The 24144-nt window shown below is 51.4% G+C and overlaps 2 protein-coding genes across 2 annotated transcripts; one reads left to right on the top strand and one right to left on the bottom strand.

Annotated features, from left to right (window-relative positions):
• Window positions 1–499: 499 nt before the first annotated feature.
• On the top strand, window positions 500–19874 carry CSUI_000687 (pik3r4 kinase-related protein (incomplete catalytic triad)). Its single transcript, XM_068060918.1, has 10 exons — window positions 500–2361; window positions 2891–3084; window positions 3730–3880; window positions 4267–5548; window positions 6287–6811; window positions 7780–11200; window positions 12208–12785; window positions 13357–13516; window positions 14317–15561; window positions 15929–19874. The coding sequence occupies exons 1-10, from the start codon at window positions 1883–1885 to the stop codon at window positions 18697–18699; spliced, it is 10806 nt and encodes a 3601-aa protein (XP_067927101.1). The 5' UTR covers window positions 500–1882; the 3' UTR covers window positions 18700–19874.
• Window positions 19875–21017: 1143 nt separating this feature from the next.
• CSUI_000686 (uncharacterized protein) lies at window positions 21018–24064 on the bottom strand. Its single transcript, XM_068060917.1, has 4 exons — window positions 23493–24064; window positions 22276–22424; window positions 21838–21894; window positions 21018–21256 (listed from the first exon to the last, which is right to left on the bottom strand). The coding sequence occupies exons 1-2, from the start codon at window positions 23904–23906 to the stop codon at window positions 22392–22394; spliced, it is 447 nt and encodes a 148-aa protein (XP_067927100.1). The 5' UTR covers window positions 23907–24064; the 3' UTR covers window positions 21018–21256; window positions 21838–21894; window positions 22276–22391.
• Between the last annotated feature and the right edge of the window lie 80 nt (window positions 24065–24144).

The raw sequence follows: 24144 nt of genomic DNA, 5'->3' as shown, positions 1-24144 counted from the left end.
TCGAGAGCGAGTAAAAGACAGCAACTCACACCGAGAAGCACACTGCCCTGCGAATACCCGGAGACATCTGTGATAGTTCTTGAGAGAAGCCGTGCTCGCGTGACTCAGGAGACTATAGTTCATCAGAGGAGCCTGTCTGTCTTTCTATATTTGGCCTGTCGTAGGGAACAAACCTATCAGTGGTTGCGACCGCGAACCACGTTGTTCCCGATGCCTGAAACTGGTGTTCCGCCAACGAGGACAAAGCTGACCCCATTTATAATAGTCGACAGAGAAACAAAGCTTCATCATTGTTCTAGTGACACCAGAATGTTCTAATCCAGAAGAATTCGCGTAAACAATTTTCCGCGCAAATGCATGTCCATTCACATGAGTTATCAGGTTAGCGCAGGGGGGGCCACGCGCCGTGCGACGCATTCTCGCTGTCTCCATGCGGTCACTCATCAGGGACTACTACGGACGCACCCTTACGTTGACAACCCCAGTTAACAGGATTTCAATATCAATCACTTGAGTTACCCTCGGCGTGGTCTCTTCTGACTCTGTCCCAAGACTGTCGCACGGCTCAACGTACGCGCATGCTGAAGCGGTCAAACGGAGGATACAGGAGACCTGGGAGACCAACCTAGAAGCAAGCTGCCGTGCAAGAAGCTTCATCGTAGGTACAACTTCGAGATGTATATCATGTTATCTCTCTTCTTCTTCAGTCATTGTTGATACATACTCCCTTGCTACAGCGCGTTATCCCTGGCGTTTTCCTTAAACTCGCTCTTGGCGTCCTGCGTGATGTCTTCACCGTGCTGAGTCAATTGTTCCATGGCCCCAGCCATGCATGGGCTTACCGGTCCGACTGTACAGTCACGCGTATTGGCCTTGTTTTTCTTTTTGGGCTTGAATCCACTCGTTCCTGTATATTCCGCCTTTGCCCGGTCGCGGACGAGCGACAGGCCAAGCCTGTGCCTCCGGTGGCTGCCGCTCTCGACCCTCTACTCGTTCATCTTTCTTTAGTCCGACGAATGATGAACTAGTTGCTGTAGTAATCTTTGTCTATACACATTCTAGACGAGCCAGAGCGTGGAACTCAAGCGCTCTCCGCGGTTTTCTTGTCGGGAGCCCAGGCCAGGGTATAGTCGTTTTGCGTGTCGACTCAGGTATGGAGGCGATCTTTGTCTTCAACCTGGCTCGAAGACTTCCGCAGACATAGGTAAAGCACTCCGCAGTGTCCTGCAGCCCCCCCTTCTTCGATTTGTTTCCAACGGAATATAGTAGCCTGACTCGTGTAATTGCTCGTGTCATCGCTCCAGTGTCGTAGTGTGCGTGTCGGAGGGACACGGCAGAAAGGAAAGACACACTCGGTTCTCGGCAGGTTCCGAGGTGGTCTTTGGTCGTGATGGCGTTTCTGAATCCTTTCCTTTCTCCATGAGTCTGCGACATCCCGCGTCAAAGTAAACTGCCTTCCGAGAGGTCAGAGGCTAGCGACATGTAAAATACGGCCCAGTTTAGACTCTTCACTCGGAGCTGCTGGCATGCCGTGTATCGCCCTTTCAGACATATGCGACAAGAAGGATTGCTACAATCGGAGGCCTCATTTCTTCCGCTGTGGAGGCAGTTTTTCTCCTTCACGTTCATGAGGGTTCTTTCGGTAGAAAAAAAGACATATTCACTTCTCTTTGTGATTACGCTGACGGAGAAGGAGTAATTTGCTTCACACAGGTGTGCAGCCCTGGAGTCTGATTAGGTAGGGAGTGGTTCCTTTACCCCTTTCTTCTTCCGGAGAACTAAGTGCTGTGAGCCGGATTCGGAAGCATATGTCAAGGCTCAAGTGTTGGTAAACAATGGTCGTCGCTTCTTCTCTCATCTTTCGACCAAACAGGCTTCGGGGATGGGAAATGTCGTCGCGACAGGGGGCTCCACGTCAACAGGGGGAACGCCCCCACCGGCGCTCCCTGTATATACACCAAACGTCTTTCACAGTGCGGTGACAACGGGATTTTTCTCGGGGCAGCAGGCGTCAGATTCATCATCGTCGGCTTCGCTGGCGCAAAATGCCGCTGCAGGAGGATCTGCCAGTGCGAGTGGAGGGTCCTCCTCCAGCGGGGCCGGGGCTGGGGCGGGTACAGCTCTTGCAGACGAAGTCGCCACCTTCATGTCTGACTTTCCGTCCGTAAATTTTCTCCGGTGTATAGGCAGCTCGCGTCTGTTTCGAACGGTTGCGGTAGTGACTGCCGAGGAGGGACTTTGTGTAGGGAAGCTTCTGGTTCGCAAGGAACCACAAAGCACTGTCGCCAGTTATGTCCAGCAGTACGCTCTCCAACTCCAAGCGTACAAGGCTCATCTATTGCCAGACTTACATCCTAACGTGTAAGCGAACAGTAGCAAAGTTGGCTAAGCCGCTTTAAGATTTGTAATTAGGTGCACCGAGAGGGGCAAAGCTTCAGGTTTGACGTCAACATGATGTCTGCTTGACTGGAGATAAGCATGGGCGAACCTTGTTCGGTGACCTCGAACGTGTCAATCGATAAGCGGAAATGTATGGAGTCTCAGCTGACGCACGCATACACACAGTCAGCATGGGTATCTCTGTAGTCCCGGTTGACTGAATGAGGTTTCGTGGACATCATGCCTGGTGCGCTTTCCAGATGGCCTAAAGGAGCTCCAGTGCTTATCATACACCCGGATCAGGGTCACTAGGCGAACTGTCTGCAGGCGTCTATCTTTGGGGGGCGTGGCATCCCAAGCGTCTCTTTGTGTTGAGCTCATCGCTTTATCTTCCTCTGCAATGAAGGTTCTAAGATCTGTTGCTAGTGTGGTGATGCAGGCAGAAATGTTGTATCATGTTCGCAAACGCCCGCGTCCGGATGCACACTTTTCTCTGCATTACCTCTTTCAGGTGTACATACGGTCGACTGTTGGCTTCGGAGCGTAGTGCCATACTGCTGCGGCAGTTCTTTCCTTTCTGTCTGTCTGACCGTCTGCATGCGCGGCCATTTCTATCCAGCAGTCAACAACTCTTTCTCGCTTTTCAAGTGATCCTGGGCGTAACGCAGTTTCACAGTCTGGGCTTGGCCCACGGAGACATCAAGAGTACGTCTCTGTCTTGTCTGTACGCTTGCTGGCTCGAGAGTTTTTCGGTACTTCAGTATTGCACACCCATTGTATGGAGCATGCCCTGTTTCTGTAGATCTCCCGGGATTCAGGAATGCAGAAGAACTCTCCTGTAAGAAGTGGTCCCTTAGGGACACAGGTGCAGGCCTTGTCTTCTCCCAGTGGCTCCTGTGGTTTCTTTTTGGAAGCGTTTGCACGTGTAAGGTAGAGTTTTATCAATTGCGTCCCTTACTGCAGTAAGGTTGTGTAGTAAACTTCGTACATATAAAAGCATATTGTGTGGAAAGGATGCTTGTGCAAGAGGCAGATATATCGTACGTGAGCTGGGTCAAACCAGAGGTTCTCGAAACAGGACTCCCTGTAATAGCTGTCCGCTGGGTCGTACGCTCTGTAACGACTTCTGTGACCACATAAGGGCTCGAAGATTTTCGGACGATTCACAGATTCCTTGTAGACATCCCTAGGTGGATACCACTTTTTAGAAAAACATATGCCGGCTTACCTAAAGAACAACCAGACGGTCTGTAGCCCGTCTGGCTGTTCTTTCAAACACGTCCAGGCGGTTTGACGTGTACTGTGTACATCGGTATCTTTCTCTGATAAAGCACTTGTCTGTTTTCTCAGCTGAAAACGTGGGTATCACCTCTTGGCTTCATGGGTGCTTAATTGATGCGGCACCATGGAAACCTCTGAGACTCTCCTTGTCCGATGGACGTGAACTTACTGCTTTTTTCAATAGCCCTTTCTCGGGAAAGTGCCAGATCGCACCAGAGAGGTACGCCCTGTCTCTATCTATTTATCTCGTGAACTGTGTGTGGTCGGCTGAGCATTTGCTGTGCAAGTTGCTAACTCATGTTTGTGTGTGTATGTCTAGTTGACGTAGCGATCTAGCTTGTGTCTCCTGCAAAGACGCCCTTACCAGGCGTCTGTCTTGCAAAAAGTGTAAGGGAAGTCTAAGCGTGCTATGAAAACAATGTGTACAAGTATTTGTCCTCGTGGCACATGCGCTGCTCATTTACAAGCGGGGTGCGTTCTCAGGGGGCTTGCTTTCGTGATATTTGTCCAGAGCGTTGTTGAGTTGGTGTCTGTAGTAGGGCGCGGCGTGGCTCTGCGCTTCTAGAGTTTGATGGATGAGTGAGTCTACATGTTCGCTTTTTCCAGGTTTTGCTGTGAGCCAGACGAGCTTAACTTTTCAAAGGAGGAGGATAGAGGGTCGTCCGGTGCCCCAGACAGCAGTGTGATCGTCCGTCCCGTTCTACCAGGAAGCAGGGAGACTACCGACGTGACTGAGTCGTTTGATCTCTCGTCCTTAGAAGCTCTCCAGAGTGCAGATGTTTTTTCAATGGCTTGTACGTTGTCCGAAGTCTTTGGTTCCGATGCACCTGGGAAACAGCACACTGTCATAGACCTCCCGATTTTACTTCAGCTGCGCCGCCTGCTCCGATCCAGGTCAAGGCGGCAAGGTGTGTATACACGGAGAAAGGGAGGGCGTCGGAAGACCGATGCAGCAGCTGGAAGCGTACAGAACACGCCTTCTCCTTCTTCACTGGCCAATGAATCTTCGGCCAGACCAGAAAACGTAGAAAGACCGAGGCTCAGGTGTTGCGAGGGTGGCAGCGGAAATCGATCACCATCGTCAGCGGCTTTCAGGAACATTCCTAAACATGACGAGGAGAACGGGTCAGGAGACCGGAGGGTCGCAGAGCGGGAGACGAAAACAACATACCCGTGTGACAGCGCATCATCCTTTCCGACGCCAACACCATCAAAGTTCTCTCCGCATGATATCGACAAAGCCGGAAAGGAGTTTGCCGGCAAGCAACAAGGAAGAGTCGACGACAACGGTGCCGTATCTTCTTCAATGTGTTCTTTGAACTACAGAGGAGGTGAAGCTTTACCCTGTTTTGACTCTTCTTCTTTTTCAAGTATTGATGTGGGTGTACCTAGATTGAGAGCCTTATCTCATGCGCTCAGGGCTATACGGAGTCGTAGGATTAGAGAGACACTGCAAAAACATGTGTTCTTGAGGTACCCTGAGATGCGGTTGACAGCGTTCGAATGTTTAGAGCGCTGGGCGGGGAGCAGGCGTGACGAGGCTTTCTTCCCTGCTTGCTTTCTATCGTACTTCCTTCCTTTTTTCACTGTTTTGACCCATCCGGCATATCAACAGCCTGACCTACGCATTTTGCTGATTAGACAGTGGCTTCCTCACATGACTGCCGCAGTTCTACAGACAAGGCGGAACGGTTTCTCCGAACAGAAAGAAAACGTTGCCAAGGGAGAGGAGAGGAAGACAGATACTTTAGCATCTTCTTCGACAGGAGGGGTGTACTACGGAGTAGTTAACGAAGAATGGAACCGAGAAGAACTCGAGGTAGTACAGGTTCTTGAGGAGGCCGTGGAACATCATGTTTTAAGTGTCGACCCTCAGATCATGTATCAGGTGAGATGGCTTGACTAAGCTCTTGATGTGTTGCTTAGGATTTGCTTGTGAGGCTTTCCGCTGGAACTGCAAGGTGTTTCCTGTCATCTCCTCGCCGTAGGCAGGGCTGACCAGCTTCCGGCTGTCCTACTCTTTGGAAACGGGAGGGTGGGGGGTGAACGGGGCAGCGATACCGCTCTCTCAGCGGGACTTTACGTTGCACACTTATCGCTTGTATTATTGAGGTGTACTCTCGACAGCTAAGATTCCTTGATGAATGCACCTGCCTCTCAATATTTCTGTTGGGAGAGATCCCCTGGGTTTCGTTTCCCTGTGTTTAGTGCGACGGGATACTGAGTGAGCGGCGGTTCCTTGTTTTTCCGTGTGTGGCCCTCCCATAGGGAAGCTCTCTTGAGTTGCCAAGTGCAAAATGAGAGCACGGTACTAGTCACTTGTCAGGTGTCGGTAGCCTGTTTGTCGGCCTGTAGGTCTGACGAAGTGAGCGCCGATCTTTTCTCCTGAGTCCGGGGTTGTTGAGACCTCTTACTTCATCCGGTCACGCTACGTCTTGGCTCGCATAACCGGGGCGAACAACTGCGTGTGCGTATGCAGGGCAAAGCGTTGAAGCGCGTGACGAGATACGTTTACAGATAGATATGCTTCTCAGGGCCTGTGTTTTGTTCATTTGTCAGTGTAGACCACTCAGCCCTCTTGGTTCAGTTCTTTCGCTAACTGCAGTTGCTGTCTGGTTATGCGCAGTCCATTCTTCATGGAGCTCTAACTTCTCCCGACTGCGCCCCAGTCGCAGCCCTCATCAGTGCCTGGGGTACAGCTCGTCGGCAAGACGCCTCAAGGGGAATAGTAGCGGTATCTCAACATCAGAAAGCATCTCGCCGGCAAAGATCGGACGTGCCTGATGTAAGACTCCCTTCTTCGCCACCCCCTGTTTCTCCTCACTCAGGTGGGTTTCCGTCATCGAGCGAAAGAAAAGTTTCTAGCAGGACCTCCCCACGTCATTTTTCCCGTGATGTTCATAGGGAAGACTGGGTGGACTCTACCGGAACAGCTCTGTCTTCTGCTGGTACTGGAGTGTCTGACGGCTCTTCGAGAGACTTCAGTGGGACCCAGATGAAAGACGCGGCAGCAGCTGGAGCTGCCGAAGCAGTCGGGGGATTCGGATCAGTTCCTCATCCCGACTTGTCCTTGCCGTCTGCGAGAAGGTTTTCATCTCGGTTGCTTGCGGTGTGGAGAAAGAGTAGAAGGCGCATCGTCAAGGAGAAGCGGGTAGGGGAACGAGGGGGAAGACGTGTGCTTGCTTCATGGTCCTAGACTAACGTATTCGATGTCTTTTACAAGTTGCTGAAAAAAGAAAGAAATGCAGGGTATAAGAGGTGCATATATTGCATGTCAACACTCTCTACAGTTGTTAGAAGTCGGTGTAAAATGTGAATTGTCGGGTAAATCCTCTTAGCCATCTTGTAAGGCTCGAGTACAAGCGGAGGTTTCTGTTGCTGTAACTAAGGAGGATAGCTGTCAGGAGCTGCAGGAGACGGAAAGACGTCATTCCGACTATGCCTCTCTACGCGGCCTCCGTGTTGATGAAGTGGATTACATGTCTGCACTTTGACATATGATAGTCGGCTTCCTTCAGCTTCCTTTACGTGGCCCCTAGGGGGGAACCCGTCACGCTGCGGACGTGAGGGGGCAGGCAATACCTTGGTGCATCTGTTCGGAACTTACCTGAACGCTCGGTATTTCCATCGTACTAATACTACGGCCATCACGCGACTTACTTCATTTCCAGCGTATGCTTAGGCAAAGCGCAGACAAGTGATGACGGTGTGAGGTATGCTTCATGTCTCTGAGTAGTACTCACCCCCGTTTATCTGGCGCACGTGTGGAGCGCCCAGACAAGAACGGCGGTGATCAGTAGTTCGTGGGACAGTGTACTGGCCGTGACAGTCGGCACCGTTTTCTGAGAACTCAGCCCTGTTCTCGCATCACGCAGAAGACGTGCTCTCCTCTACGTCAGCGCACTTTCATCTTGACGTAGTCCATGAAGGCGAGGGGAGAGTCATCTTAAGGCAGGAAGAGAGTGAGAAGCCTGCTAAAGGAGGATTCAGAAAAACAGATAAACCATGGAGGTGAGCGGCTCACACTGCGACAGTCTACTTCTGTGTGTGGTTTTACTTTCGCTCTTTCGAACTCATTCCGTTTGATGTGCTGTCCTTGCTGTCCCCTCTTTTTTGCAGCCTGTGGCGGAGGTTCTTCGAGCTCTGGAAAGGGAGCGTTGTGCCGTGTATAACGAGCTATTTTTGTCTCCAGTCCGCGCCCGAACTCCCCTCGCTGACCGCATCGGCATTACACATGCACACTCTTTCTCAGACCGTCCTCGCATTTCGTCCTGTGCTCGCGTCGAGCCCGAGGGGCTCCCTCAGGGCCAGAAAGACGTCAGATCAAGTGGTGGTGTTCCTGTTTGTGCCGGGGCTTCTCCCTTTTCTGCTCTCTCGGGGGGAAGAAGCAGCTGCACACAATCACATTGTTCTGGAGGGCCTTTATACGAGGCGTGTAAGGCCTCCTCATACTCACATAGTGATGGTTGCACTAAGAAAAAAGGTCCACTTTGGTCTTTCTCTGCAAGCGATCTCTCATATCCTTCTTCAGCTTCTCTTTCGGCATCCTTGAACCGGCCGTGTTTTCCTGTGACGATGGGTCCTCTATCTTGTCCACGACGCGGGAGCTGCATTTTGATAGGTGAATTGATTGGAAGTACTCTTCAGCAGTGTAGCTCACCTCAGGTGCGGTGCTGCGGTGTTTCGATGCTTGCGTTTTTGTCCCGATTTTCTACTCTTCACACGCTTTTGAAATGCATCTTTCCTTACCTTGTAAAAGCTCTAGATGATCCTATCCCAGCTGTTCGTGTAGCCGCACTCAGAGTATTCCCTACTGCGCTGTGTCAAGTCTACGCCTCACGCCCTACAGGGTGGAGAAACTCGGAGGAGTCAACGGAGGAGTCCTCGATTTTGAAGGACGTTCGGGACAAAGAAGAAAGTCTTTCAGGCATAAGCTACGGACAGGAGAGAACCAGTCAAGAAGCAAACCGTATGAAGCAGGTTCAAGAGGAAAGAAGGGAAACAGCGAGGTGTACTGAGGCTAGTTTTCTGCCTGAACGAAGTTGCTGTTACCCCTATGACGTCGATGAAGAAGAGGAAGCTGACCTGGTCGATGATCTCTCAGCAATGAGAAGCTTGGCTCGCGGCTTCTTTGATTTTTCTCTCTTCTTCATACAGACGCTCCTTCCAAGATTGCATCAGCTCGCCTCAACCGAAGGAGAACCCTCAGTACAGTTAACGGTTGCGGAGCAGCTGCCCATGTTCCTCTTGTCCATCCAACACTGTGCTGAAGTCCAAGCATCAATCCAGGCAGTGGCCGCTGCCAGTTCGGGGATGGAGTCCACTTCTTCTCCGGTCCGCGGCTCTGCGCCTCAGCAAGCAGGCGAGGAGAGCCGATTTATCGTAGGCACGAAGTTATATACAGCGAACGACAATCTTCTGGGGAAGGGTGGTATTTACAACTGCTGTAAAGGCCTTACCGCCGGCTGCCGTGCCTCGTCCTCTCTGGTGCTCGTTTCTGATTCTCGTGTGCAACAACTTCGATCAGCTGTGAAGCCACTGCTTCAACACCTCCTTACAAGCCGACAACCAGCTGAGAGACTCGCTCTTTTACAGCGTGTTGATGCTCTTGCAGAGTTTCTCGGTCCCGAAGTGTCTCAGCAGTTTCTCTTGCCCTACCTGATAATGCAGCTCAATGATCCTTTAGTCCCTTCCATTCGTGCGGCGGTCACATTAGCGCTAGGGCGTATGAGCTTGCTTCTAGGTGGAGCTAGAGGTATAGTAGAGACATGTGTTCTTCCATGTTGCGAACAGGCCTTAGTAGACATACGCGAAGAAGTTCTCTTGGCAGCATTGCAGACACTTCAACTTCTTGCAAGTGCGGGATTACTTGTACCCTGTTGGAATGGAATTCTTCACGAAGCTAGAACAGGAGGAGAGGGGCAGCGAGGTAAATTGCGGGGAGGAGATACCTGCTCAGGTGAGATTTTGAATCTACTACGTTCCCGAGTTCTTCCTCTTCTTATGCATCCTTGTGAAGCAGTTCGCCTGGAAGCTTTAAGAATGTTACAAGTACTTCAAACTCAGTGGGGCCGCGTGGACATCTTTGTATTTCTTGTCCCGCTGTTCAAGCCTTTTGCTGTAACTAGAGAAGGTGTGGACTGCGGCGTTAGAACCGTGGAGTGCTTTCTCAGGGAGTACAGTGGGGGACTTGACGGAAGAGTGGGAAAACAGATCTCCGGTGATGGTGGCCGTGATCAGAGAACACGGGGGAAGTGGAAAGAGCACAGAGAAGGAGAGAACATGGGAGAAGACAGTCATAAAATGCGCACATGCGGGCTGGGGTTATTGCGAGGAGACGAACAAGAGAAAAGATACCATTCATCCCCGACGCTTTATGGGGTTGAAGAACTTTGGCGATATCTGACACGTCCTCTGTCTCATGCTGTGTATCTACACTTAATGAAGCCTGAGTATGGACAGACACTTGCTGCTCTTAGCGCAGCAATCATTGCTGCAGAAGAAGGGCGACCGGATGAAGACGTCCTTGCTAGAATTCTTTTCAAGGTACATGACGGGATGGACTCTCGCGGATGCTCGCTCGACAGACGATCATCTTCTTCGGGAAAGAATCACGATGAGAGGCACTCTGTTGCTGTTGTTGAGAAAGAACCACTTTTTACACCAAGTTCGCCTGTAAAAGAAGGTCGAGAGAAGAGAGCAGGGCGACCGAATGACGAGTCGTCCTCTCATTCTCCCCGTTGCAGCATTGGCATGCAGACAAAAGGTCTGAGTCAAACTGAAGTGAAGCAAAAGGACTCACGTCGAGAGCGCTTGTGGAGCAGTGTCGGTACCTCTGAGACAGAAACTGATGAAGATGACGAAGATGTCGATGATAAGCTGGACGTAATCGACACGATGGAAGGAAATTTAGCGATCTTCATGGTAAACAGGCGACTAGCCCATCAAGCAAAAGAAGAGGAAACTGGTCAGGAGACTTTACAACATCACTCTGCTTCGTGTGTCGCTGAATCTCAGCAGCCGAAGGCGTTGGATCGCCGACATGGTGAGACTTCGTGGAATGAACGTGTTTCTGCCTTTCTCACCTTCTTTTCGTCTGTTGACCCTTCATCTGTCAGCCGTCTCTCTTGGGAGCAACGCCGATGTATTGGCTTACTACTTGGTCTTCGGCCCTCGGATAGAAGAGCTCTTATCCTTCTTCTCCCCTATCTATGTCGTGTAGCAATGGACCGATCTCAGAATACACTCTCTACACTTGCGCTTTTTACTCCGCCCCTCTTGGGTTGCTCGGCGGACTCTCAAAGAAGGCACACCTTTTCAGCTTCAAGTCTTCATGCAGCTGTCGCTGCAGCTACAGACCAACTTGATGAGGTTCTCCCGGCCGGAGAGCTCCTTGGTGTCGGCTGGGGAGAGGAAGACGGACTTCGGAAAGATCTTCAAGAAGATGACGAAACTTTCTTCGTCCCCATAGAGTCACACCGCGCGTGCTTGAAGTGCACGTGTCTGCAACCGCCACAAATTGAAACCTCAGCTCGAGAATGTACGTGCGTCATTCATATTTTGGTCTAGAAAAGACAGTTGCTTGCTTCGTTGTGATGTAACTCATACTTCATACCTTTCTTACATGTGGGAAGGAAGTGTTTTTGATGTCATCAGAGAGAATTTCTCCAAGCCGGAGGTGTCTACTTATGAATGTGTACGAAGGCTGGGAACTGGTCTAGGTTAGTCGCGAGGCGTTGGTTGGAGAAGTTCAGAGGAAAGACAGACGCAGATATTACGTGAGACAGAAGAAAAAAGAATATCTCTATATTTTTGTGTGAGTAGTTTTCAGCTCTATCTCTTTGATATGTATGCGGTAGACACGTGTTCCTCAGACGTAGACACCTGTTGCACACTCATTGCTCATGTAGAAGATCCCGGGAGAAAATATTTGCCTTTCTGTCGCCTCCTATTCATACGCTTCTTGCACTTACGTGTTTCATCTATGTGAGGTTGCCCGCACGTCTCGAATTTCTCCTTACGTGTACGACCTAATGAACTTTTTCTTCCGGGATCCCTCCGTTTTCTTTTACTACTGTAACCCTACATCTTCTGTCTTGACAAGCCCGACGATATCTTCATTGTTTCTAGTCCTTCTACAGGACGTGTCGTGTACTCGTGTGTTTGAGCGGGCCGCACTATCTAACACGCTGAGATTCCTTTTCTTGGTTTTTATTTGCATGAGCCGCTGTTGTTAGAAGCTCCAAATCTGCCTGGTGGGCTTCAGTGTTATATCCAAACAGACTCTGCCCTACACGTGCTGCCCTGACGGTATTCCGTGCTGCGCGTATAATCTTGACCATGGGTTGTATACTTACTGTACGCCGATCGGCTTAGGCTACAGCGTGCTAGTGATAACTGCTGAAGGATGCGGACTAGTGACTTCCTCTCCTTTTTCATCAAGCTAGCTCTTATTCAAACTTGGCGATGTTGTGCCTCTAATAGGCTGTCTTCGTTATATTTGCGATCTCCTTGCACTTTGGGGACGTGTGGTGTGTATATGTACAGATATCCTTAGATGTTGCTTACTATCTCCTCCTCTCCCAGCTGCTATTCACTCCCTTCCTTCACTTCGTCTTTCCCCGCTCCAGGCTCTTCTTCCACTTCTCCCTGCGTCTCTTCTCAGCAGTAGTTCGTGTGAAGTCCCTTCACTTCTTACTGTATGTATGCTCCTAACATTGTCTTCGCAACAAGAGACTTTGGCACATTCTATCTTTCTCCTACAAGACTTCAAGAGAAAGAGCGTGTCAACTGGCACTGATCTGCGTGACGGCACAACTGACATCCGAAGAGGAGAGAGTGGTCGGAAGAGCGTCAGGACCGACTCTTCGATTCCCCCTGTGAATGGATCAGAATCAATGCAAGAGCGAACCGATTGGCTAGATCATGGCAGTGGGTCGGGGTGGAGGAGGGACGGCAGTTTGCCTCCGACGCGAACAGATTTTCTCACTCAACTTCAAATAGCTACCTCAGCAGCTACTGGAGCAGCTGAGCTTCTTGCCGTGGCTGCCTCTGCTACTGCAGGGTCACGGTTCCCTCTTCCCTCACTTCAGCAGGCTATGCTCGGAAGACCTCAAGTTGGATCGGTGAGCTCTTCGGGTGCCCGCCGTCAAAGCAGGAGCGCGGGAGACTAGAAGGATGGACGGCTTGGGCGACCTCTTGTATTGATTCCATCCTTCTTAGTGTAAACTGACGTACTCAGGGGGGGGGGTTACCACGCGCGCGCTTATTTGGAACGGTCCCATGCGAGCATTCATGAACAGACCAGCAAGCAAGCAATTGTGACTTCATGTTCTCCTCGCTTGCCCGTCTGGTTTCATATGGCAACGGCTCTCTGTGAGCCGGTTTCCCAGAAAGGAGAATCGTATGCACAGTTTGTAGACGGTGATTGTGACCAGGAGCGGTTTCTTTCATTCGTCATTGAGTCTGCTGCATTTCGAGCTCCACGAGTTCTTTTTTAAGAAGCCTCTTCAAAACTTCCTTGACTGTTATGAAACAACACCTCCTCTTTAAGGTGAGGTGATGACCAAATGATTTTGACCGGCTAAAGTTCTACATAGTGCGTCGTCCAGGATTTTGCTTTGGTGACCAAAGACATGACGACGCTCACCAGCACAGTTGTAATCCACTTTTTCTTCCTTTTTACTGGAATCTCAGGAGTTGGCGATGCTTTTGAATCAAGATCCATCTCGGCTGTCTGGACTCCTACCCTTCGAACTCTTTCCAGCTGCTGTCAAAGGAGCTGTTGCAGGATCGACTGCTTTACAGTCTCCACCGATGGCTTCTGGTACTATTGCTCCCCCCCACTCCATCGTTGGTAAGGATCACACTAGTCTTCTTGTCCTCTCTTTCTGCCATCTCTCGCTTCTCGTTCGTATCACCGGAGTTTCCTTTTCACCGCTTGCTTGTATGTAGGTGAGTAATTGTATTCATGTAGCTTCGTCCAGACTAGGTGCGTATCATACACAGAGCGACTTAGTTCTCCCCGTCAGACTTTCTTCCATCGTGAAGATAATATCTCCTCCTTGCGTCTCAAAGACGACTAGGGGTCTCAATTATCGATATTGTTTCCCTTGTTTTTACTGTATGTGGCTAGGGCGGGATATGCAACGCACCTAGTATTCTCCAGTGAGTTGGTGGTAGCACGAAGGGGGAGATCGCCAGAAGGGAGGACTAAAGTTCTGTAAGAAGCCACCCCTTTTGCTTTTGATGCTTCTTGTGATGCATGTGCCAGCGCAGTGCCTCGTGTGTCTTGTAGACTGTAGCGGCGTCACTGAAGAGACCACATGTTCATTAGTTGGCATGCCCGTTTCCTCTTTTTTCTCCATCCAGAATGATACATGACAAAGAAGTACTCAAGCCTGAAGATATCTGATATAGTAGTAGCTCACACGAAGAAGCAACCTGTGTACGACAGACCCTGTACGTCTTTTCTCCCAAAAGGAGGATGTCCCCGTAGTTGTCACGTTACGGGACACAGCAAAGCAACGAAGTCTCCTTCGCGACAAAACGGCAAAGGGAAGGATAGTTTTACGTGAGTTGTGTTAACTGAAATTGCGGGAATGAGCAGCAGAGTGGGTGATCTCGTGTCTCTGATGTCCTTCCCTATGTTATTAGCAGCAGCACGTTGTGCATCTCCGAGGAAGAATACCTCTTCCGGCTTTGTCAGGCAAAGATCTGTATCTCCTGTTAGGTCTTTCTGCCTCCCTTCACCTCTTCAACGAGACTGGCGATGTGTCGTACTCGGACTGCCACGCCGCCCCTCATTGGAAGTCGGACGGCTATCGAAGTGGGCCTCGGTGGAAGGCACTAGTACCCTCAATCTGTATTCTTACGTGACAGCGTCACCTCCCGTCGTTCTTCAACACCCTCTTCTTCTCCATCCAGCTTTTGCGCGGGGCTATGAGGGTCGCGCGGATTCCCCGACCCGTGGCACTGGTGGACAGATTCTTTCACGATCAAGATCACGAACGGATTCTGCTTCTACGCTGGGCACTTCCTCTCCGCGTGGCTCTTCTTTCAAGTATAGCGAAGACAGAGAGATTGTACGTACGCCTCTCCTCCCCGGCAGTCAGTTTGTTTCTAGGGATTCAATCAATGCTGCCTCAGACGTTAACACGTCGGGTGCTAAGGGAGGGGAAGGCGTGTTTGCAGAGATGTCTGCCTGTTCTTCTTCTCTTTCACAGCCGCAGAGAGAGACTGCAACAGGTCCACTTCTAACAAAGAGCGCAGATTCCTCTCGTGTATCTTGTAGGAATGAAGCCCGGACTTCCTTCATATCAAACACCGCGAGCGCCTCTAGCAGCGTAATCGCATCGCCCAGGCCGTGTACAGATGTCTGCAGTGACAGTGTTCAGACACATATTTCTTCCAGGACTGAGGGTGTATCACAGGGAGGGGGTACAGCACGTACTGCTCCGTCGCAAAGTCCTGGTGCTTCTCCCGGAGAGACAGGAGCAAATACATTTCTCTTTAGGAAAGAATCCGATGTTAGTCGAGCACACCGAACAGGAGAAGGAGGAAGTCTACACGCTGCCGGGAAAGGTCATCAGAATAGGAAGTATCGTGGACGAGGCGGAGTTGCAATAGGTTGTGGAGTAGTGCTGAGTGCTGTGCCAGGAGTAGCCGATATGGCATCTTGGAGACCAAGGGGAGAGTTAGTAGGAACTCTCTGGGAAATGGATGTAACAGGAGGACAAGGAGAAAAGCTCACAACTGGAGGTGGAGGCCTCATGCGTTCCGGTCGGCGTGTTCAGTTAGCAAGTAGTGAAGATGGTCGCATCCTCATCACCGCCTGTACGCACACTGTTGATGGGCCTATCAACGCTTGGAGCTGCACGGAGGTTGTGCGGCAAGGAAGAGGTACTTACGAAGGTCTCGTGTCTTCTGTCTTCTCCTGGGTTCTGCAGTTATCCGTGTAACTTGTGGACTCTCCGGGGAACGCTACGTTTTCCGAGCTGAGACGGGAGACGCTCGGTCGTTTCCTTTTCGTTTTCTTTTTGCTCTAACAATGCGATACCTTGACTTGAGCTGTGAGCAGCCTCTCTACGTCGTATTGTGCGCAGGCATCAATGCTGACAAATATATATAACGTTACAAACAACCGGCGTGTTGTCTATCTTTCATTGTTTTTCCAGAAAGTGACTCTAACCCTTCCCAGGTGTCAATTCGAGTCTACCAAAGCACATGGCCTGTCGCGGTTCTTGTTATTTATTCTCGTGATATGCAGCGTCACCCTTCTCGTCGTGGACTCTTCCTAAGCCTCTTGCTGCTACCGCTCTACGTTTCCTTCACAACACAAGAACTGTAGGCGTTGGAGCTTCTGACGGAAGCTGTCGACTATTCCGCTTGGATGAAGGCCGCCGTTCTTCATCAAGAATGATTAAGGGGAGAGTGTCTCGTTCTTCTTCTCGAGGAGGCGGAGACTCCTGCGATCTTCTTCTTACGCTATCTCCTCCAGCTTTCCCTCTTATCTCACCTTCAGACTCTCTCCCGTCTAACAGTCTTTGTCTTCCTCGTGGGTCGGGAGATTCTCGGTATTTTCTGGGGAGATATCTTATGCTGCTGGGACAGAGACGTGCTCTTCGATCACTTCTGCCATCATCGCTTTCGGGTCCGTCTCCAGTGTTTTCGTCTGCTTGTTCTCCTTCCCTTTCTTCTGACCCCCCCTCTTCTCTCTTTGTTGAGCATGTCGTGAAAGCAACGGGAGCTATGACGACAGCATCCCGAGCTGTTGTTTCCATAGATCATTTCGACTCGTGCTTTGAACAACTCCTTTTGTATCTCCTTCAAAGCGGACAGGCTGGCGCATTTGATCTAAGGGCTTCTTCGACTCCCATTTTCTCTTCGGCTCTTCTTCCTCCTTGGTGGGGTACACCAACGGCTCAGTGTGTTTCTCCAGATGGTAAGTGTTTGTGTCTCGGCACAGCTGGCGGTTTTCTTCTTCTTTTCGATCTTCGCCTTCTTCTCCCCGTCCGCGCCTGGCGTGTACGTCATCAGGTACTCGCGTACAGAGCACAGCCACGGAGAGAAGACGAAGAACAACGAGACGTCGGTGGTTGTCATCAGGTCGCTCCGGTAATCCTTCAGTTGCGTCCTTGTCCTCTTCGTCTTCTCCTCCTACAAAATCGACACCATTCTGATCCTTCTATGTTTCCAATGAGGTGTTCGTCCAGTACACGAGGCAACACCGACAAATACGTTTCTCCTCAGGTAGCGGGTGATCCTCCCTCTACGGTGGCAGGTGAAAGTCATACGACCACAGATACTCTGTCACGCCCGGGAGGGGACGGCGTTGTTGGCTTTTCGTCGGCCCCGACAAACAGCGAAAAGGGTTCGGAGACGGGAGGGGGTCTAAGATGGGAGCCTCGCCGCGACAGGCAAATACCGGGGAGGGATTCTTTTGACAGCACGCACAGGAATCGTCTTTCCTCCGGCGCTGAGATGACTAGTACAGAGGGCAGTCTCGTGATAGCTCTGATAGGTGGAGGCGCCGGAGTGGTGGCGATCTTAGACTTGGAATTTGGACACGTTCTTGCTACATTTTCAAGTAGTTGTTACTCTGCTGGTCTTACCAACAATTGTGGGAACGGAGATGTACCAACGGAACAGAAAGACGGGAATCATGGAACACGGCAAACAGATAACAAACATTTCGAAACCTACGACGTAGCGACAGGGCACGGCTACTATGGTTTGGCGTCCCGTCTGTGGCTTGAACCTGTTGATCGTGCCTCTCTCTTGTCTTCCTCGCCTTCATTCTCATCCGCTGATCAAGTCATAGCAGGACTTTCAGTAACCGCACACTCCCCTCATGCCCCTAGGTGCCTTTTTGTCCCGCCCTTTCTTCGTGCCCCTCCTAGCTTTTTTCTTGTTGGAGGTAATGATCGGTGTGTACGGTTCTGGAGTTTGAAGAACTCCTCTGGCTTTCTAAAGGGGGAAGAAGATGGTATAGCTGACTACAATGAAGCACAACAGAAAAGTCAAAGAGAAGCCGATATGTCCAGTCTAGAGAATGCCATTCCAACTCATCGATACATTACAAGTCACACTACTGGCCGCTGTACCCAAGGAGTAGATGCATATGTGGTTCTTGCTCCCGAAGATGGGTGCTGCGCTGAGGGGAATCCCTGCAGGCGAGAGATCGCCTTTGAGTCGTGGGGATCAGGTTCAACTTCAGAGGGAGCTGGTGGCGGCGTTGTCTTCGGAGACCGAGTTCCTTATACAGCTCAGAACCCCCTTGTTTATTATCAGGCAATTCAGGAAGAAGTGGTTTCTGGAGTGGGAGACTTGCTCTCGCGCACGGTGCATTTCCAGGAAGTCTGTCGATTGCATCGGCATCGGTCCTTCGAGCAAAGAATACTCAGGAAAACAAAGCGAAAGAACAATGAGGAGGAGGAGGAAGACGCGTACAACAGGAAGCGGGCACAATCGTCAAGGGGAGGAGAGCTGACTGGAGAAAGAGAACTAGCAAGAGAGAGTGAACACCTTGGGACTGTGTTCTGCTCACGTGAAGATGAACTGGGTGGCTCGCGAGATAGCCCACTTTTAGCGCGAGCTGGGGGAGGGCCAGCGGGCGTTAGGAGAGATGGTCACCATTCTGTCTCTTCTAGAGGTAGCTCTGTATCTTCTCTAGAATCGTTGTCTGAGGATGATGAATGTCGGGAACGCAAGCGACCCGGCTTCTGGTGTCCGTCGGTTGATTTAAAGCGGCGTCCTTGTTGCTGTGGTACCCGAGATGATTGGCTCCAGCGTGCACATGGAGTAGCGCGGTTGGGGCGGACTGATAGTCGGGATCCATCTTTCCGACAAAAAAGCGAAGACCACTGGTGGGGTGGCCGACGAGAAGAGAAAGACGAGCTGTTGCTGCGGGACGCCGGACCTCGTCCACCCTCGGTCCAACATCGGGATGCTATCTTAGATCTCTCTTTTCTTGAGCTCAACCACCAGCTACTTCTTGTCACTTCAGGCAGGGACGGGGTCGTTCGCATTTGGAGATGAAGGGGGGGAAGGCTCCGGTCGTCAGTTTCTCCATTTACACCGGAAAGGCAGTCGGCCCCTCCCACGAGACGGTGGTCTTTTCTTTACCGAATTCAGTCGCTCTCTATCCTCATCGGTTATTCAGGGGACTGTGTATATTTGTTTTACATATATATAGAGAGAGGTGGCTGCGTGTGCGGAGGTGTGGTTTGTGTTTATCGTTTGTATTTATCCAAGGTGCCACCAAACACTGCATGCGTTCTGAAGACTTCGCTTCACAGGAAAAGGACGTCTTGTGGAAACTCCGGAGTTTAGGAGAATGAGTTAAAGGTGACTTCGAAGCGAATTTTTGGATTTTATTCACTTTGTTTTTCTGGGCGTGCTATCGGGAATGGAGAAGGTACTTGGGGAGAACTTCGAGATAATCCTGACATCCAGCCGAACCTTGAGGCCGCGAGAACAGACCCCGGTTTTCCTGGGCAGTCGCACGTGCGTGTGATTTCCCAGTTGCGCGCTCGTGGGTTGTTAAAGAGATCGTTTCCTGCCGAAGAGATAGACAAGTCTCCCTTGCCAAGGCGTTGAAAAAGCTGCAGATGCGTCCGCTTGTGAACCGTACAGCAAAATCGCCGAAGCATGTGGAGTAATGCGGATATCTTCTGAACTGTGGAGAGTAGTTTTGGAGTAACCATGATACCTCCCATAACGCAAAAGAAAAAACCGAAGAAAAGAATCAGTCAGGGTCCTGGATCGGGGGCTTCCCCGGATACCCGTTGCTATGCCGCGTTCCCTGTCAGCAGCCGTCCACAACAAACGGAGGATTTAGTGAAGGCTATGAAGATTCCACGAAACATGCACTGAAGAAAACTCAGGTGCGACACCATACCATGGGTGGGGGTGGACGATTACGGTAGCTGGGCTGGTTTCGGAGTCACTGAGTTTGGAGACGAGCTTTCCTGGTCGCTCCATCTCGCAGAGCCATACAGAAAAATGTAAAGCACGTTCATTTCTAGGATACTGAGTTCTGCTCCCGGGCTAGATCCGCCTTAGTCTCGGGTGTGCTGTTCTTCGGATGCATGTACTTCTCGTGTCAGCTGGTCTAGCAAGTACACATGGAGAACTCGCTGTGTGACTGACGACTAACCGCGTGCTTCTGCATTACAAGGGGGTACCAGTACGGTCCCGCCACCTTTAGGGGCAATGGGAAATATGCGTAACTGGTACCTTCTCTGATGACGTGTCGGTATCAGCTACTTTGTGTGCCTCGGAACCGTGAAAAAAGACGCTGTGAGTAGGAAAAGGAACTGCACCGGAAAACAGCAGATTGTGCGGGTCGTGTACCTACTTCTGGGAAGCGACGATGCCAGGGTTAGCCGCGTCCACCACGGCTAAAGATGTGAGTGCATGACCGCGCTCTCGGGGCGGTACCAGCCCTTTCGGGACTGAAGCAAGGCGTCTCAGTGGGTGCAAATCGTCCAATCGCCCGGTCCATGAGTGTCTGCCTTCCATGGACGACATGTCAGATTCGCGGTTGTCCGCAGCCGCTTCCAGATTTCCCTGGTCCGCTTGCGTAGTAGTTTAGATGAGCGCTTCGGATGTGATCGCCTATGCGATTATCCCCAGCCTGTGTCGGCCGCAGACTGCGGCGAAAACATCAAATTCGTTAGCAAGTGAATCAGCTGCCCTTTGCCGACTCCATACGGTTATTCCTAGCCGTAGCAGAAGCCGCCGGCAGGGGCTTGTGCGATAATACTGGAGGTACCAAGGTAGATAAAACCCTCCCATCGGCTAGACAGCGGCTAGCACGACTGGAGTTTTTCGGTACACTTCGGTTCAGTTAAGGGCCCTCCTAACGATCCACTACTGTCGCAAGTACTGTGGGCTCCCCCTCTGTACGAGATAGCGCGCCTGAAATTCTGAAGAGCCGGCAACATAGCAAGCTTCCAGTAGCACCATACGCTTTGCAAGATTGGGCTACCTAGAACGTCACGGTTGATCGCGTACGGGAAGCGCGGCGTTTGAGACACGAATCTGTTTCCCCTGTCGACGGTGAAAATACCGTACAGCTGAAACGGCATCGAGTCTTTTGTGGGAGGAAGTGTTGTACTGGAAAAACAGAGGTTCGGCGCGACGTCAGTCCAATCGCACTGCCGGAAAGTCCCAGCAGCTGGGACATCCTGCAACGCTCCAGTCGAAAACTGGTGCATCTTTACTGTCGTCGAATCCGATGCACTCCTGTGCAGTAGGGGACTGAAGACCTTCACACACCGGCCGGGTCTGACGAGTTTCTCCCTTTCCGACAGTGCCATTCATGGGACATGCGCACGCCGAGGAAACCACGAGTTGCCGAGTCACGCACGAAAGAATGGCACTTTTCCGTTCATGCACTGCTGGCAGTCCTATGGCCTGCCGAGAGCATCCTTTGACGGGATAACGCGGAGGTACGCTCTAGTGACATTAAGTCAAACTGAGACAACTTCACGGCTGGCCAGCAGAGGAACACCCGACCAAAAGCGAGGAGCCCTGCGAGGGTTTGAAGGAACCGCGACCCATCAGTAGGGAGTGCCAAACATCCATGCATCTGCCAAAAAGCACACATAAAAGCAGGATAGTGCAAGCTCACATGCAGCAGGACCACAAGAAAGGTAATGTGGATACAATGGTGGCAGTGCCCAGAGCAGCCTGCCGTCGGGTTTCTCGGTGTCACTTCAAGACCGTACTGTCACCTTGGATCGGCTACTGCCATCTTACTTTACCACAGATGTCGGGTGTTACCTCAACACTCCTAAGAAAGCATGTTTCAAAAACAGTGCGTGGCAGTTTCGATGGCTACGGCGGAGACACGATTAACTCAGTCCGGCAGTTCTCCTGATGGGTTGACACGCGTATCGCACACAGGGTGAACAGTACTATCGCTTTCCTTCTCGACTCGCACTCCGGGGGAGTGCGTTCACCGCTTTGATCCAGGGCGGCATCGACTTTGCCTCTCAAGCACGCCGCAGACGCCTGTATCCGCCACTTAGAGTGTGAGATACACTAATGGTAAGAGCATACGAAAAACGCACGTTACTGTTGTGAAACGAGACACTCAGTCGAGTTTCTCTAGTCTCAAAGAAAGGCGGTTACATAGCCAGAAAGGTGTACGGGCGCTTCCCGTCTTACCATGGTTGTATTTTCTGGGGCGGCCCATGCGGTTGACTTTGTCAGTCTGGGGGTTATCTGAACGGCGACACGGAAGAAAACTCAAGAAACGCAGAGAGACGCTAGGCGGAACACCGAGCTCGATCAACAAATTGGAAGACGAAAGGCTCAACAATACCGCACGTGAAACGAAGGTCACGACGGGATACCATTTCATATGACTATGGTATCCAAGGTTTGTACCCGCCCCGTAAGTATCCTATAACACTACCGCTACTTTCCAGGAACTAGTCTGGCTTCGTGTGAAGCGGGGGTACGCGCCTGGAAACGCAACAAAAGTCTTGTTCGGCACCGCTGCGAAAGTTACGAAACAACTTCCGTGTCTCCGTGACGACGTTACGGATATCCGAGATATACAAACCAAACAAGCTCATCCTCCCTCTTCATCAATGCACTCACATCTGTTATTGGGATAAACAATATCGGGAGCTCCGGTCAGGCTCTTCAGTTCTGTGAAGAAACCCTTGACTTCCCTCCAGGCATTCACTGCCCAGATCGCAGGCAGCTGGGGGACATCAAGGATAATCGCCAAGTTGGCAAAGGCCAGACTGCGCAAATATACAAAACAGTAAGACAAACGCAAAAGATCAAAACGGGTGTCGGCAGTCCGACAAGCGTGCTTAGTCGTTCTTCCTTCTCCGATCCGAAGGCACACCCAATCCAACGCACTGATTCCCTGATGCTGGCAAACTCAGTTGTCCGAATTGCGAAGAATCGAACAGCTCTAAACATGCAGTTCTTCTGGCCGTCCTCTTCGACGTCTAGTCCCCCTCCCTTCACGGTGTGCTGAGGAACCGTGTACAGCAGCGGCGCCCTCATGTGCTGCACCAAACAAGGGGCCGTGGCTCAGCTTGGAAGAAAGACTGAAGTCGGTTGAGATACATTTTCTAACCGGTGAGCTCTTAGAGGCACATGGAGGCCGAGTATGTCATCCTAACAGAGGAGCGCAGGGATTCCTTCTTGACTGTCAAAGACGCGGCAACACGTGCAACTGAAAACCAAGCGTTTCCAATTTCCTTAACTCGTCCTGTTAAACACCCTAAACAAAAAGGGTGCCGCGTCTGCGGACGGACTAGTCCAGTAGGAAAAAGCACTGTAATCGCGTAAATGTCAACTGCTTAGAGTGTGCACAACGCTTGAAGCGAAAGAGAGCGGAAATGAATCCCCACGCCGTGCACTTCAGTTCGCGACCCCAGGGAAGACACCCGCTCACGACGTGTATGTGGATTCTCGAAGGCGTACAGTTCCCTCTCTACGATAGGTGCCAGGAATCGACTGCAGCCACTAGGCTCAGATACAGGAGACGTAACGCCGGTAGGCACTGCAGGGAAGTAGCATAGGCACTGCAGTGAAGTAGCATGAGAAGCACGGAAATGCTGGGCACGCGGGTCAGCGGAGTAACTATAGCTCCGAGCACAGTCAAAACGGCAAGACATGCCCTCCCGTATGTAATCTTCGCAGAGCTGTGACCGTGCATGAAGCAAGAAGGCATAACTGGTTTGGAAAACAGCTCAGATGCAACGCCTCTCCGGTAGCGAACCACGGCTCGTTTCTGAACAGTTTCGTCACAGACCATGTCCTTGTTGTTCACGCGTAGCTATGCAAAGAAGGCGTACCCTGGGCTGGTCGACATGCTGGAGGACGTACAAATGGATCCTAAGTAGGAGAAAGAGAAAATGGGCCGTGTAAAGTGTCCCGGGAAACGGCCCAGTCCAGTCACATGCGCCTGGCAAGTGGTAGATTGTGGCTGACACACCTAAATACGTGTTCTCGTAAGCAGCGGAGAGAGCGGGCCCCTGGGGAAGTTCAGTCATGACGGCTTGAGACGGAGAAATGGGCAAAGGCAAGCGCACACTCCAGTACGTTCGAGCCTTTCGGTTTACCACAGCTGCGTGCATGCAATCGCGAGACGGACTCGATGCAGAGTCGAGTCGTGGTCTGCTCGCGAGGTGACCCGAATATGGGCCGAGCAGCCTGTGGGACCACGGCGTGGCACGGATGGGAGCATTTCTGTTCGGTGAGTTCCCCATCGGTTTGCGTGTGGTGTTGTTGGAAACTGCTCTCCTGAACAGTCAGGTACGGAACTACGGAAAGCCTCCTAATGGCAGGACAGCAGCCTTCTCCCCCCGGCCCCCTGTCGGGGGACGGGCGTTGAACGCAGCGGCTAGACTGCGCTCCATGCGACTCTGCGCCGCTGTATATGCCCTGCCGTTAGTGAGTGCCGCACTGCCTTCTGAGTGCGATCTCGTGAGCGACCGCCGGTGAGCC

This window comes from Cystoisospora suis, assembly GCF_002600585.1.
Source record: "Cystoisospora suis strain Wien I chromosome Unknown contig_271, whole genome shotgun sequence".
Classification (NCBI taxonomy): domain Eukaryota; phylum Apicomplexa; class Conoidasida; order Eucoccidiorida; family Sarcocystidae; genus Cystoisospora; species Cystoisospora suis.
This window is presented reverse-complemented; position numbering and strand designations above follow the sequence as displayed.

What these genes read in the sequence shown, in the direction of transcription:
- CSUI_000687 (XM_068060918.1), top strand. Translation starts at nt 1,883, where the DNA reads ATGGGAAATGTCGTCGCGACAGGGGGCTCCACGTCAACAGGGGGAACG. An exon ending in GCATCGTCAAGGAGAAGCGG is followed by an intron (nt 6,812 to 7,779) that starts GTAGGGGAACGA and finishes TCTTTTTTGCAG; the next exon opens with CCTGTGGCGGAGGTTCTTCG. An exon ending in GAAGACCTCAAGTTGGATCG is followed by an intron (nt 12,786 to 13,356) that starts GTGAGCTCTTCG and finishes CTGGAATCTCAG; the next exon opens with GAGTTGGCGATGCTTTTGAA.
- CSUI_000686 (XM_068060917.1), bottom strand. Translation starts at nt 23,906, where the DNA reads ATGGGGAACTCACCGAACAGAAATGCTCCCATCCGTGCCACGCCGTGG. An exon ending in AGCATGTCGACCAGCCCAGG is followed by an intron (nt 22,425 to 23,492) that starts GTACGCCTTCTT and finishes ATATTTGCGCAG; the next exon opens with TCTGGCCTTTGCCAACTTGG.